This window comes from Nicrophorus vespilloides, unplaced genomic scaffold (assembly GCF_001412225.1).
Source record: "Nicrophorus vespilloides isolate i.1.1-1 unplaced genomic scaffold, Nicve_v1.0, whole genome shotgun sequence".
NCBI lineage: Eukaryota > Metazoa > Arthropoda > Insecta > Coleoptera > Silphidae > Nicrophorus > Nicrophorus vespilloides.
In genome coordinates, this window is record NW_017099862.1 from 1 (window position 1) to 10,980 (window position 10,980).

The following is a 10,980-nucleotide window of genomic DNA, read 5'->3' on the forward strand; positions in this document are numbered from 1 at the left end:
ACACGAATTACAACCAAACGGTTAACGCACAGTAATATATCGATACTTGCTATTGGATTCATTTTATCTATTATAGTTTTCGAGTAATTTTCGTTATTTTTTCCAAAAATTAAACATCTACTTCGAATCTAATTGTCGTTACAATTCTGTGACTTGTGCAGGAAACGTCGTTTGTGTATTGGACTGCAATTATGATGGCCGCCGTGATCATCTCCCTCTACATAATCATCAACTTCATCATCAACAGATTGGGAAAGAAGAACATAATGTGTGAGTTATCTAAAATCAGCGGTCGCTGAAATAAAATCAGTTGGCGACCGTTCCGACCGAATAAACAATTGCGATTGTGCAGTTTTGCTGGCGAGCATATCGGGTGCGGCCATGATTTCGATCTACTACACCCCGAATCATCACTTCATCATCGTCATGACGACCATCTTCCTGGCGTGCGCCGCCGCCTGCACGATCGTCATCCTCACCATCATTGTCGACCTCTTTCCGACGACTCTAAGGTTTTCGCGTCGACTTCTTGTTTTGATGATGTTGTTGTTGATGATGTTCTCGTTTTGCAGGACTTTGGCCATAGCTCTGAGCATGATGATGGGTCGCGTCGGCACGATGACCGGAACGGCTGTCTTCTCGTATCTCTTAGCTGCAGGATGTGCTCCAGCCTTCATCTTCATAGGTTCGACGTTCCTCGTGTGCGCCTTCCTCGTCGCCTTCCTCCCGAAGACGGATATGAAAGCACTGCAATAGATGATTACGCTATTCGCTTTGTTGTTCATTACTCATTAAGGGAATTCCCGGGAATTATCGGGACTCGAGAAATTTATTAAAAAAAAAAATATATAATAAAAATTTTGTTTAATAATGTTTAAGTAACAGTCGTTGTCATGACATTGAACAATACCAGAAACAAAAAACTATCTTCTCCGGCTTTCTGGATTATGTAGATACTAGTCATAACACTTTATCGCACTTTCAAAATTGTTAAATTAGAATATTTCTATGAAAGCACTGCAATAGATGATTACGCTATTCGCTTGGTTGTTCATTGTCTGTGTATGGTTACTCATTAAGGGAATTCCCGGGAATTATCGGGACTCGAGAAATTTATTAAAAAAAAAATATATAATAAAAATTTTGTTTAATAATGTTTAAGTAACAGTCGTTGTCATGACATTGAACAATACCAGAAACAAAAAACTATCTTCTCCGGCTTTCTGGATTACGCAGATACTTCAATAGAGTCATAACAGTTTCAAAATTGTTAAATTAGATTATTTCTAGTGGTCGTTTCATTGTTTCTATTCTATTTCGCGTCGTCGTTTTTGATGAGAGCGTGAAGAGAGCGAGAGAAAAGTAGTGTTAATGCAAAAAATCAATAGTGGATCGATTTTTTTTGTTTTCGTCGCCGTTTCGTTCCGGTGCGAATTTATCATTTCTGCATGCGGCTTCGGGCGGCTCGAGTCTTCGGCTTCACGTGATGGTATAATGAAAAACCAGGGAATGTCTTTCAAGTTGATGCTGGAGGAGTCCGGTAAGTGCAGCAAGCAAGCAAGCGACTTGTGTAGTAGTAGTAGTAGCAGAAGAAGCGGTGGTAATAGTAGTAATAGTAGTAGTAGCAATAGTGGAAGCATATGTAGTTGATGTAATTCACGCGAAGCACAGGTAGGATATTATAAAAAGGGGGCCGACCTCGAGCGTCTCGATCATTTCTACGGCGAGCGCATCGCTTGAGCTGCGTATTTTATAATTTTTTTCTTTTTTTAAAAAAAAAAAACATCTATACGCATATTATGAAACTGTCGTTTCCGAAGTTGTTCTTCTCATGGCATGATGATAGAATTGATGGTGCTGTGGCTGCTGATGTTCCAGATGGACCCGCCGACTTTGAAACAGCCATCTCCGCTACGGGACTCGGCAAATTCAATCTTCTCCTGCTGCTCATCGCCATACCGTCCGGATGGGCCCAAGTCTTCGACACGAAAGCAATGTCCTACGTCTCACCGGTCGCCCAGTGCGATCTGCAACTCACGCTCGAGAACAAAGGACTCTTAAATGCCATCACCTACATAGGTATGAAAAGAACAGGACAAACAACTCATTCATTCCTTCATTGTTCTATTAATACTTGAAGAGATTTCCATGAATTCATTAAGAATTAGCATCAATTAATCCGGCTTTTATTGGAAACGTTTCCCTTTTTTTATTATTACTTTTCCTTTTTAATGAATCACTCATATGAAACGCGCGATTCAAAGAAACACGAGTCACGTTTATTTCAGAATTGCAATTGTTAGTAGTTTAAGAACATTTTTTTGGATATTTGTTGGTCTAAAGAAATGTTGTTAAATTTTTCGATCCCATTAGGAGTAATGAGGTTGTTGTCTAAAGGAAATTGTTAGCAAAAATGTTGATGCTCATTATGTAAGTTTTTTTTGTGCCGGTTTCATTCATTAAAAAACGAAAAACAATTATTTCTGAATAAATAGGTATATTGTCGAGCGGTTTCATATGGGGATTCCTGGCGGATTCTTACGGAAGGAAAAAGCTTCTGGTCGCGTGCTACCTGCTGGACACCGTCTTCATACTGTCCGCTGGCATCTCGCAGAGCTTCACGATGCTGCTGATCTCCAAGTATTTCGCAGGTTTCATGTGAGTACTAATAAATAAATATATAGATAGCAGTTTTCATTCTACAATTTCGTTCGTTTCGCGCAGAATGAACGGACCGACGGCCATCCTCATCTCGCTTCTTTCCGAGTTCCACAGTTCGACGCACCGGGCCAGATTCTTCCTCTGCCAGGGCCTCTTCAGCAACATGGCCAACGTGATATTACCGGTGATGGCGTGGTTTTTCTTCAAGCAGAACCTGGACGTCGTCATCGAAGGCCTCGGTGAGTGAATTTCAAGTTTTAATCGCGCGCTAATTTCTCGACTAAATAAACAGAAAGGAGGGGAATTCACTTTTTCTGTTGACCATTCAATTTGATTGATTTGTTTTATTGATTTGTGTTGTTGTTGTTATTGATTAGAGTTGCACAATTGGAATTTTTATATTCTTCTGTCGGCGCTTCCGAGCGTCATAAGCGGATTCGCTCATCTGCTGCTGCCGGAAAGCCCGAAATTCCTGATGTCGGTGGGAAGGAACGAGGAAGCCATGGATGTCTTCAGGAAGGTGTACTCTTGGAACACGGGAGAGGATCCGGAGAGTTATCCGGTGAGTTTCCGCGATCATCGATCCAGTCGAGTGCAATTATATTTGTTTTGTTGTTGTTGTTGTTATTGCAGATCAAGGTGTTGGTGGATGAAACGGATAGCAAAACGGACGTGGAAAACAACAATTCGGATGTGAAGGATGTGAAGGCGAGCGGCGGCGGGTTCAAGGAGAAGGCCTGGAACGTCGTCTCGTTGTTCTGCCCGCCGCACCTGTGGATCATAATCTTCCTGTCGGCCGTTCAGATGGGCTACAAGATGGGCCTGAACTCGCTGAAGAACTGGCTGCCACAGCTGTTCACCGCGATGAACGATTTCGTCGAGGCGAACGGTCGCAACGGCGAGTTCTGCATGGTGCTCGACACGATGGCACACAATCACAAGAACGTCTCAGCCGATTGCGTCGTCAATTACAACAACAGCGACGTCTACACGAACCTGATGATCGTCCAGTCGGCGAACATCTTCAGCTTCCTGCTCACCGGTTGGGTCATCAACAGGCTTGGTAACAAGAACCTGTTCATCATATTGGGCGCCATCTCCGGCGCGTGCGGCGGTGCCATCTACTTCGCAACGAATAGCGTAACAGTTGTAGTTCTGTCCACCGTCCTGACCGCGGTGTCCGCAGTCAACGCGGTCGTCTTCAACGTGAGCGTCGTCGAACTGCTGCCCACCCGTCTGCGGACGATGGCCATCTCTCTAACAAGACTCATCGGCCTGGTGGAAACTATCGTCGGCAACATGATATTCCCGTACCTGCTCAAGTCCGGCTGCGCCCCGCCCTTCCTCTACGTGGGCATCATCACCGTAGGCTGCTCATTCATAGCCCTGTTCCTGCCCAAAGAGAAAAATCTCGCCTGAAAAACTAACGCTCGCGATCTTCGCACAACCCAATATACTCATCATATATTTATTTTTTTTAGCCTTAATTGTTTTTTTTGTTACTTTCTTTTAATTGTTACCACAAATGTTTGCAAGTTTTATTTGTCTGTTGTTCTCTGTTCCGTTCTCGTCGATCTATTTATATCGAATCGATACTGCAAATAAATCTACATTTTTATACTAGTCAAAACTCTATAAAAATTAGACTTACTAAAAAAAAAAAGTGGGAAAACAAAATTATAAAATAAATAAAAATAATACAAACACACACATTCGTTAATAATCTCATCTCATCGTTCATTCATTTTATTATTGTATTAACATATGAAACCATGTCGAAAACTTACTGTGAAATTTTGAAAACTATTTAAAAAAAAAAGTATTTGAAGGTGATTAAACGTAAAACAACGAAAATTCCGAAACAAAGGCAAATTATCGGTCCAATTTACGACAAAAGATATTTTTCAAATTACACATAATTACCCAACGATAATATAGCTATCGTTTTAATAGATAGATACTAGTCGTGCGCTCATTCTCAATCATCCAAGTCCCGTTGTTTCATCGATCCATCATTTGTAGAAATTGGAAAATAAATGTATATAATACTCATATATTTTATTGTTTTCGTTTTGTATTCATGCAGAACGATTCAATTTAATTAAGATAGTTTGACTATATATGTAGTTTGTATGTAGTAGTTTATGTAAATTTTATTGAAATAAAAATAATATGAATTACAAAAGGCCTTGTCTTTTAAGATCCTCGTACGTCTTTCGATTGACCACGTTGCCCTGCGAATCCTCGTACTCTTCCTCAGTTTCCGGTTGCCACCTTTCGCTCTGCTTCTGGACTTTGAGTTTTTCCCAGAGCGCGAGTGCATCCTCGATTTGCGTGACGTTGGCAAAGTGGGCGGTATTCGGGATGCCCAGACACCTCATGCCGTGGGCGTGTCGCCACTCGGCGAAATGCCTCTGGAACGCCTTCGGCCCTTTATAAATGTAATTGCCGCAGATTTCGCAATTGTAACTGATGTTCAGGCCGTGCAGTTTGTACAGCCAATAAGGGATAGGTTTGCCGTCCCAACCTAGTGGCAGGTTCTTTGGATTGTACGGAACATCGTCGGCGTCGTCGTCGATGCTCTCGTCGTCGCTCTCCTCGTTCTCGCTGTCATCCCTTTCGCCGTCGGTACGCGCCTGCTTCCTCTGCACGTTCTCCTTAGTTGCAGCCCTTTGCGCAGACACCAACTCAGCCAATCTGTACACTTGAGCTTCCAGACAAGCCAAATCCCTGTGCCTCAGCTGTTCCTTCTCTTTACTCGCTTTCCCCGCTTTATTTTTGGCCAGCAGCGACGGATCCAGCGACGTCAATCCTTTCGTGGAAAACAACCTCTGCGCTCTCTCCTCCAAAGTGCCGCCGCATTTCAAGCCCAACGCCATCAGCGCAGACTTCAACCTGTCCAGACCCAACGACGCCAGTTCCTCCCAGCTCGAGAAAGCCGAAAGCTCCAGATGGGCTCCGACGTTCGCCAAAGCGGATCCAGTCTCCTTCGGCCAACCCGGAACTGTGCCAGACTCCCACTGCAGCATCACAGCTTCGGACTCCTTCCTCAGTTCCGACTCCAAATCCATCAGCGGTTTTATCCGCTGCCCGAACCAACTCAAGTACTCTATCAAATTCAACAAGTAACGTCTGTATTCGCCGGTTTTACGCTCCTTCGGTATATCGTAAAGCTGATCGAACATTCCCAAATAAGTGATATAATCAACTTTCTAAAATAAACACATCAGTTTCAACCGAATAGCTAAAAAAAAATATAAACCTTACCTCAATTCCTTTAAGATTAATATACTTCTCGTAGCACTCGTGCAAATCCAAATACTTTCCATAACCTTCCTCATCAGAGAACTCGACCAAATCTTAGAAACATTAAATGTTAATAACATAAATCAAAAGCAACAATTCAAACATACTTGACATTTCCTCTGTGGGATTTTCTCTGGCCTTTGCAAGCTCATCGAACTCCACAGACATTGGTACACTGATCTCATTCGGATGTCTCCTGTAGAAATCTTTGATCTGCTTCAGACGATTGTAAAACTCATTGAATTCATTGGGGCCGGTGAGTGAAGCAACCTCCAATTTCCTCTGTCCATCCTTATCCTCGTACAAGTCAACGAGTCTCTCAGTATCATCTATATATTTGTCTAGCAAGTACTTGAGTCGATGATCCGAGTTAATACCTTCGCGATACTACAAACAAATGAAACAATTAGTAAATTTGTATGCATTTGCAGGTTAGGATGTGCTTGTACTTACTGTAACTTTCTTGTGCAGCATTTCCTTGACCATAGCGTCGACCAGACGCTCGCGCTCTTCATGATACCGCCTCTGCTGCTCCAAAATCGTTTCCATCCTCCAATAATATCAACTAGAAAGCTAAAACACTAATAAACACTGCAGAACGTTTTGTTTACAATCACCATCTGACAAAACTCTCTCTCTCAACAACTTCATCATCGAACCCATAGATGGAAACATTATAAAAGCTGATTTACATACAATATACGAGAAGTAATCTTTAGTTTAAAATAAATAGTGTAAATTAATTGTTAATAATATAAATAATAATGATGATTACAGCGCCAAAATGTGATGAAGTATAAGCTTATTATATGCTTGGATGTAAATTGAGTTGCCTATACCAATAATGTTTTCATAGTTATGCACGTGCATTATTTTGGCATTTGATTTCATAACCTGTAAAGTGTGGAACGTTGAACATGGGCAGGAGGACGAAGAACAAGAATAAAAATCCAAACAGGAGACATGAGGAATCCGAAAGTCTTGTCAAGGCCCCCCATTCCTTCGTCATACACAAGGGCAAAGCGATTGAGGGCCCCCTGAATAAATTGACTTTGGATTTTAGGAAAGTTATGGAACCGTTCACAGCCACCCAACTTAAAGTAAGTAACTTGTTTTTACTTATAATCATTTCATCTGTGTAATATGAATCATTTGATTGTTTCCAGGAGAAAAAGTCGAATAAATTGAAAGACTTCCTTCACATAGCATCGTTCTTCCATGTCACAAACATGTGTATATTCTATCAGTCGCATCACGGAATCAATTTGAAGATTTGCCGTCTCCCAAGGGGACCTACGTTGAGCTTCAAAGTGCACGATTTCACACTGAACAAAGATATCAGAGCGAGCATGAAGAAGGCTATGCTTTTCAAAGAGGCCTTCGACCATTCTCCCTTGATGGTCATGAACGGATTCTCTGGTGAAGGAAAGGAATTGCAGCTTATGACCACAATGTTCCAAAACATGTTCCCAGCCTTAAACTTATCTACTGTGAGTGTTTGCGAATGTAAAAATTAGAAATCAAAAGTATTGATTGGATTAAATTTGCAGGTGAATTTGAATAAGATGAAGAGGTGTGTCCTGTTGAATTACAATCCGACGACAAAAGTCATAGATTTCAGGCATTACGTGATCAAGGTGGCTCCTGTGGGCGTATCAAAAGGCGTCAAGAAGATTGTCGTTGGCAATAGGGTGCCTAATCTAGGGAAATTCGATAACATTGAAGATTTTGTTACTAAGTAAGTTAAGAGTGCAGATAATAATTGGATTGGATGCTAATGTTAATTTTTGTTCGAAGGGCTGAACTTTTATCAGAGAGTGAGTTCGAGGATGACCCAAATTCGCACATTACATTACCAGAGAATGTAAAGGCGAGGGGTGTGTTAAACGAGGGACAGTCAAAGATTAGACTGTCAGAGATTGGACCTAGGATCAGTATAGAATTGGTTAAAGTGCAGGACGGTTTGATGGACGGAGAAGTGTTGTACCACGCGTTCGTTGATAAAACCGAGGAAGAGAAGGAGGAGATCAGGAAGAGACGAGAAGCTAAAGCGTTAGTTCAATTTTAATATTTTTTTGTTATTACAGTTGTTTTACTTGTTGTTTTTAATTGCAGGAAATTGAAGGAAAAGAGGAAGAAACAGCAGGAACACAACGTTAAGGCCAAGGAGGCTAAGAAGAAGGAATTGAATGGTAAAGCTTTGGAGGGTATCAAGAAGAAGAAAGAAACCGAAAATGAACAGGAATCTGAAGACGATGACGCTGAATATTATAGGAAGGAAGTCGGAGAAGAACCGGAGAAAGGTAGATATTTGTATAAATTTCCATGGATTTTATCTAATTTTTTGGTATTTGTTCTCAGATTTGTTCGATTCAAATAAAACGGGAACGAAACGACCCGCTCAAGGGTTCAGGGGTTACAGACCGAAGAAACCGAGGATGGACAACGATGGTAACGATTCGTCGAAATTCGTCAAGAACAGAAAGTTCGGCAACGACAGGGACGGCAAATTCGGAAAGGACAGAAAGTTCGGCAAAGATCGCGATGGTAAATTCGGCAGGGACAAGAAGTTCGGCAAAGATCGTGACGGTAAATTCGGCAAAGATCGCGATGGTAAATTCGGCAGGGACAAGAAGTTCGGGAAGGACAGAGACGGCAAATTCAGGAGGGACAAGAAGGGTGGAGGAGGTGGAGGTGGAAGGCGCGTGGATAAAACCAATTCGCAGAACAGGGATTTCAGACCGATCGGTGGAAAGATCAGGAAGTTTAAGAAATAATCCAATTAAAATATATTTTTTTTTAAATTTATTATTCCGATAGTTTCGTTACTTTGCGTCTCTCCGCCTCCAGCCTACCCTTTGCCCTTAGCTCCGCCTTCCTCGATCGCCTCTCCTGCCTCGACTCCTCCCTCGTCTCGTAGTATTTGTACCTGAAATCCTTGATCGTGTTTTCCACGTCCTCGCAGTTATCGTACTCGGCGATCTTCTCGTAAGTCAGCAGTCTGCGAGACGTGTGCTTGGTGAGTACTTGTTCGCTGTTCGCCTCCAATTTCATGCAGGGATGCCTGGGCAGATCGTCTTCACTATAATCGTCCCTGCATGCAAACGAAACGGAAATCATTTTAACTATTGCTTCTGATGAGATTGCAAAATTACCTGAATATGGGAAACCAGCAGACTAATCTGCCGCCCATTTTCAAATGCTTGGCCGAGAAGTTCAGCAGGTCAAAGTAGACGGTGGAAAGGCTGTACTCGACCTTGGCCGGAATGTGCGTTTTCAGGTGGTCCTCGCTAATTTTACAGTTCACCTTCGACGTTCCGATTTTCTCCGTCGATTCCCGAATTCCGTACGGAGCTACAAAAGTGTAAATTCATGAAAAATATAGATCCAACATATATAGAAACTGTAACTCACGATCTGTAATGATTGCGTCGAACATTAAATTGTCTCTCCAGAAAGGGATAGAGCAGTCATTGACTAAAACGTCCAAGTAGTGTTTCTCTAGATTGTATTGCATCATGTTAGCTTTCACTCCTTCATCGTCGTCACGAACCTAAAATTGATTGTATTAGCAATACGTTAAGAATAAAGGATTTTATCTTGTTGTAACCTGTTGAGTAATTCTGGATGGTCTGGTCCTTGCATGCAGCATCAGGTAGTCAATGTCGCTACCCAAAACGTAACCGCCGAATTGCGCGGCTGCCACCAGCAGCGAACCCGTCCCAACGAACGGATCCAACACCAGATCGCCGTTCCTGATTTGAGCCTGATTGGCCATCAGCAAAGACAACTGCGCGTCCATGCTGGTATTACCAATGAACTTCCGAGTTTTCAGCGACAGATACTTGATGAGCTGCCTCAGACCGCTCGCAATCTACGAAAAGTTTAAATCAAATCAATAATTAAGGATTTCCAAAAGTCCGTTCCAAAGGAAGTCCGTACCCACCGTCCAAAAAACACCCTGTACGGCGACTCCGGCGGCGCGTTCGGATCCACCCCGTAATACTCGATGTACTGCAAACACGTGTCCGGATCTTTCAGCTTCACCGGCCCTTTGTACGGTAAATACTCAAACACCTAAAAAAAACGAATTAATAAATCAATTAAAACTTTACATTTAAAATTTTATTTTACCTCGATTTTATCGACTTTCTCCTGCTGCGTGAAATGCTTGCAGAAAGTCTCCACCTCTATTTTGAAACTCTTGTCCTCGTCCAGATGGGGCTCCATCAGGTGTTCAGGGAACTTCTTCATCATCTCGTGCAAACCATCAACGCTGTTGGAATGACCCCACAGTTCGATGCAGGAGCGCAAAAGGACAGATCTTTGTGTGATTTTCTTGGCATCCTGCTCTGAAGCGAACTTGACCATCCAATACGGTTGCTATGTATAAAACAAACACAACTTAACAAAAAAACAATATAACTAATTTGCGATTAACTCACTAGATCTGTAGGTTTTTCAATGAAATCCATGGTGATATTGAAAGCGGTCAGCAAGGAATTTATTTCCTATTAGAAAACAAACAGTTTAAATTTATAGAATTTCAATATTAAGGGAAACTTACTTGGAATCGAAATTCCACATGCTCCTGTGCGAACCATAACAAATACCTCTTGCCCGCTTGATTCATTTTCAAAATATATATATAACCTCTAAACAATTCACGAAATCACACGTGATAAATACAAACGAAATAATGTGGATTTTCAAGTATTTATTAACGCACCATAAACACAGCTACACATGAAAAGCAGTTCAAAACACGTAGAACTAAAACAATACTCTGCACAATAACAAATGTAGGCTAGACTAGAAACTTTCTAATGTAACAAGTGTTATCTATACCACAATACATCTTAATTTCTACTTTAATATTTTAAATTGTTGCTACTTTCTAAAGCTTTAAACATTTATTTATAATTTACCTACAACCAATCCTATTAGATTCGAATGCTTAATACTGAAATTGAGTTAGGTTTAGATATTTAAAATACTACAGTCCTAATCCAC

The 10,980-nt window shown here is 41.6% G+C and overlaps 4 protein-coding genes across 5 annotated transcripts; 2 read left to right on the forward strand and 2 right to left on the reverse strand.

Annotated features, from left to right (window-relative positions):
* Window positions 1–1,470: 1,470 nt before the first annotated feature.
* LOC108565883 (synaptic vesicle glycoprotein 2B-like) lies at window positions 1,471–4,284 on the forward strand. Its single transcript, XM_017925557.1, has 6 exons — window positions 1,471–1,540; window positions 1,879–2,079; window positions 2,496–2,658; window positions 2,725–2,900; window positions 3,039–3,223; window positions 3,295–4,284. Exons 1-6 carry the CDS (start codon window positions 1,495–1,497, stop codon window positions 4,078–4,080), a joined length of 1,557 nt encoding a protein of 518 aa, XP_017781046.1. The 5' UTR covers window positions 1,471–1,494; the 3' UTR covers window positions 4,081–4,284.
* Window positions 4,285–4,799: 515 nt separating this feature from the next.
* LOC108565884 (splicing factor 3A subunit 3) lies at window positions 4,800–6,691 on the reverse strand. The gene is made up of 4 exons (XM_017925558.1): window positions 6,421–6,691; window positions 6,075–6,354; window positions 5,929–6,020; window positions 4,800–5,873 (listed from the first exon to the last, which is right to left on the reverse strand). The coding sequence occupies exons 1-4, from the start codon at window positions 6,514–6,516 to the stop codon at window positions 4,839–4,841; spliced, it is 1,503 nt and encodes a 500-aa protein (XP_017781047.1). The 5' UTR covers window positions 6,517–6,691; the 3' UTR covers window positions 4,800–4,838.
* A 125-nt stretch (window positions 6,692–6,816) lies between these two features.
* On the forward strand, window positions 6,817–8,763 carry LOC108565881 (protein Peter pan). 2 transcript variants are annotated; one of them, XM_017925554.1, is made up of 7 exons: window positions 6,817–7,067; window positions 7,134–7,457; window positions 7,518–7,705; window positions 7,765–8,019; window positions 8,083–8,270; window positions 8,329–8,505; window positions 8,548–8,763. In XM_017925554.1, exons 1-7 carry the CDS (start codon window positions 6,885–6,887, stop codon window positions 8,742–8,744), a joined length of 1,512 nt encoding a protein of 503 aa, XP_017781043.1. In that variant the 5' UTR covers window positions 6,817–6,884; the 3' UTR covers window positions 8,745–8,763. The 2 variants fall into 2 exon arrangements, with proteins under 2 accessions (XP_017781043.1, XP_017781042.1); XM_017925553.1 differs by having other exon boundaries at window positions 6,818–7,067; window positions 8,329–8,763.
* On the reverse strand, window positions 8,758–10,828 carry LOC108565882 (tRNA (guanine(10)-N2)-methyltransferase homolog). Its single transcript, XM_017925556.1, has 8 exons — window positions 10,535–10,828; window positions 10,413–10,478; window positions 10,102–10,350; window positions 9,910–10,044; window positions 9,578–9,841; window positions 9,382–9,520; window positions 9,123–9,321; window positions 8,758–9,061 (listed from the first exon to the last, which is right to left on the reverse strand). Exons 1-8 carry the CDS (start codon window positions 10,598–10,600, stop codon window positions 8,776–8,778), a joined length of 1,404 nt encoding a protein of 467 aa, XP_017781045.1. The 5' UTR covers window positions 10,601–10,828; the 3' UTR covers window positions 8,758–8,775.
* Between the last annotated feature and the right edge of the window lie 152 nt (window positions 10,829–10,980).

Coding starts and splice junctions, on each gene's coding strand:
- LOC108565883 (XM_017925557.1), top strand. CDS start 1,495: ATGAAAAACCAGGGAATGTCTTTCAAGTTGATGCTGGAGGAGTCCG. Junction 2,659..2,724: donor AAGTATTTCGCAGGTTTCAT/GTGAGTACTAAT, acceptor CGTTTCGCGCAG/AATGAACGGACCGACGGCCA. Junction 2,901..3,038: donor CGTCGTCATCGAAGGCCTCG/GTGAGTGAATTT, acceptor GTTATTGATTAG/AGTTGCACAATTGGAATTTT.
- LOC108565884 (XM_017925558.1), bottom strand. CDS start 6,516: ATGGAAACGATTTTGGAGCAGCAGAGGCGGTATCATGAAGAGCGCGAG. Junction 6,021..6,074: donor TCCCACAGAGGAAATGTCAA/GTATGTTTGAAT, acceptor AATGTTTCTAAG/ATTTGGTCGAGTTCTCTGAT. Junction 5,874..5,928: donor TTAATCTTAAAGGAATTGAG/GTAAGGTTTATA, acceptor TGTTTATTTTAG/AAAGTTGATTATATCACTTA.
- LOC108565881 (XM_017925553.1), top strand. CDS start 6,885: ATGGGCAGGAGGACGAAGAACAAGAATAAAAATCCAAACAGGAGACAT. Junction 7,068..7,133: donor TCACAGCCACCCAACTTAAA/GTAAGTAACTTG, acceptor GATTGTTTCCAG/GAGAAAAAGTCGAATAAATT. Junction 8,020..8,082: donor AAGAGACGAGAAGCTAAAGC/GTTAGTTCAATT, acceptor TTTTAATTGCAG/GAAATTGAAGGAAAAGAGGA.
- LOC108565882 (XM_017925556.1), bottom strand. CDS start 10,600: ATGAATCAAGCGGGCAAGAGGTATTTGTTATGGTTCGCACAGGAGCAT. Junction 9,521..9,577: donor CATCCAGAATTACTCAACAG/GTTACAACAAGA, acceptor AATCAATTTTAG/GTTCGTGACGACGATGAAGG. Junction 9,062..9,122: donor TGCTGGTTTCCCATATTCAG/GTAATTTTGCAA, acceptor GTTTGCATGCAG/GGACGATTATAGTGAAGACG.